The sequence below is a fragment of the Fonticula alba genome (assembly GCF_000388065.1).
Source record: "Fonticula alba strain ATCC 38817 unplaced genomic scaffold supercont2.2, whole genome shotgun sequence".
NCBI lineage: Eukaryota > Rotosphaerida > Fonticulaceae > Fonticula > Fonticula alba.
In genome coordinates, this window is record NW_009242972.1 from 958,180 (window position 1) to 958,848 (window position 669).

Consider the following 669-nt stretch of genomic DNA (forward strand, 5'->3'; position numbering starts at 1 on the left):
CCCCCCCCCCCCCTCCCCGGTATGTACATACGCACGCACACGCACACCCCCCACAGAGGCTCCCTACATCGTTCTCTTCAAGAAGGAGGCCACTGCCGAGGCCATCCAGAACCTCTATGCCAGCCACCCCATCGTGTCCAAGCTTGTCTTCAAGCACAAGTACGACATGGGTGACTTCCGTGGCTTCGCCGCCAACCTGAGCCCCGAGGCCAAGAACGTCATCTCCAACCTCCCCGAGGTCCGTGAGATTGAGGCCGATGGCGTCATGACCACCTGCTAAATGGCAAATGCGGGACCTGTGTGTCCCCCCTTTGGTGGCCGGGCGTGCGCGCGCGCGCACGTGTATGTGTGTGAGTCTCTGTGCATGGCCATATGTGTGACAGCACACATGCCCGGAAGGCCGAGCCACACCGCGGAGCCGCCCCTCCAATCAATCACATAGTGTGAGGACCGGGGCGAGAGGGAGAGCAAGCGTGTATGCGTGTGCACCCGCGCGCGCGCAGGACCGTTCCCCGCCTCCCTTGTTTCCCCCCTCCCCCCTCACACACACACACGCACACCCCACTTCCTGTGGATGTGTGTGTCTGGTCGGTAAATACAAAAAAACAAGCCTGCGTTGTATGTTTTCCTTCTGGTCCTGAGCGCGGGGATAGATGGGGGGCGTGGGGG

General features: G+C 61.7%; 1 protein-coding gene across 1 annotated transcript in view; it reads left to right on the plus strand.

The window, feature by feature from the left end:
- Positions 1-614, plus strand: part of H696_01242 (hypothetical protein) — a 1,661-nt gene extending 1,047 nt beyond the window's left edge. The window contains exon 2 of the mRNA XM_009495127.1: positions 57-614. Within this exon, the coding sequence (XP_009493402.1) occupies positions 57-280 (224 nt within the window). The 3' untranslated portion in view covers positions 281-614. The remainder of the gene's footprint in view (positions 1-56) is intronic.
- Positions 615-669: the final 55 nt, after the last annotated feature.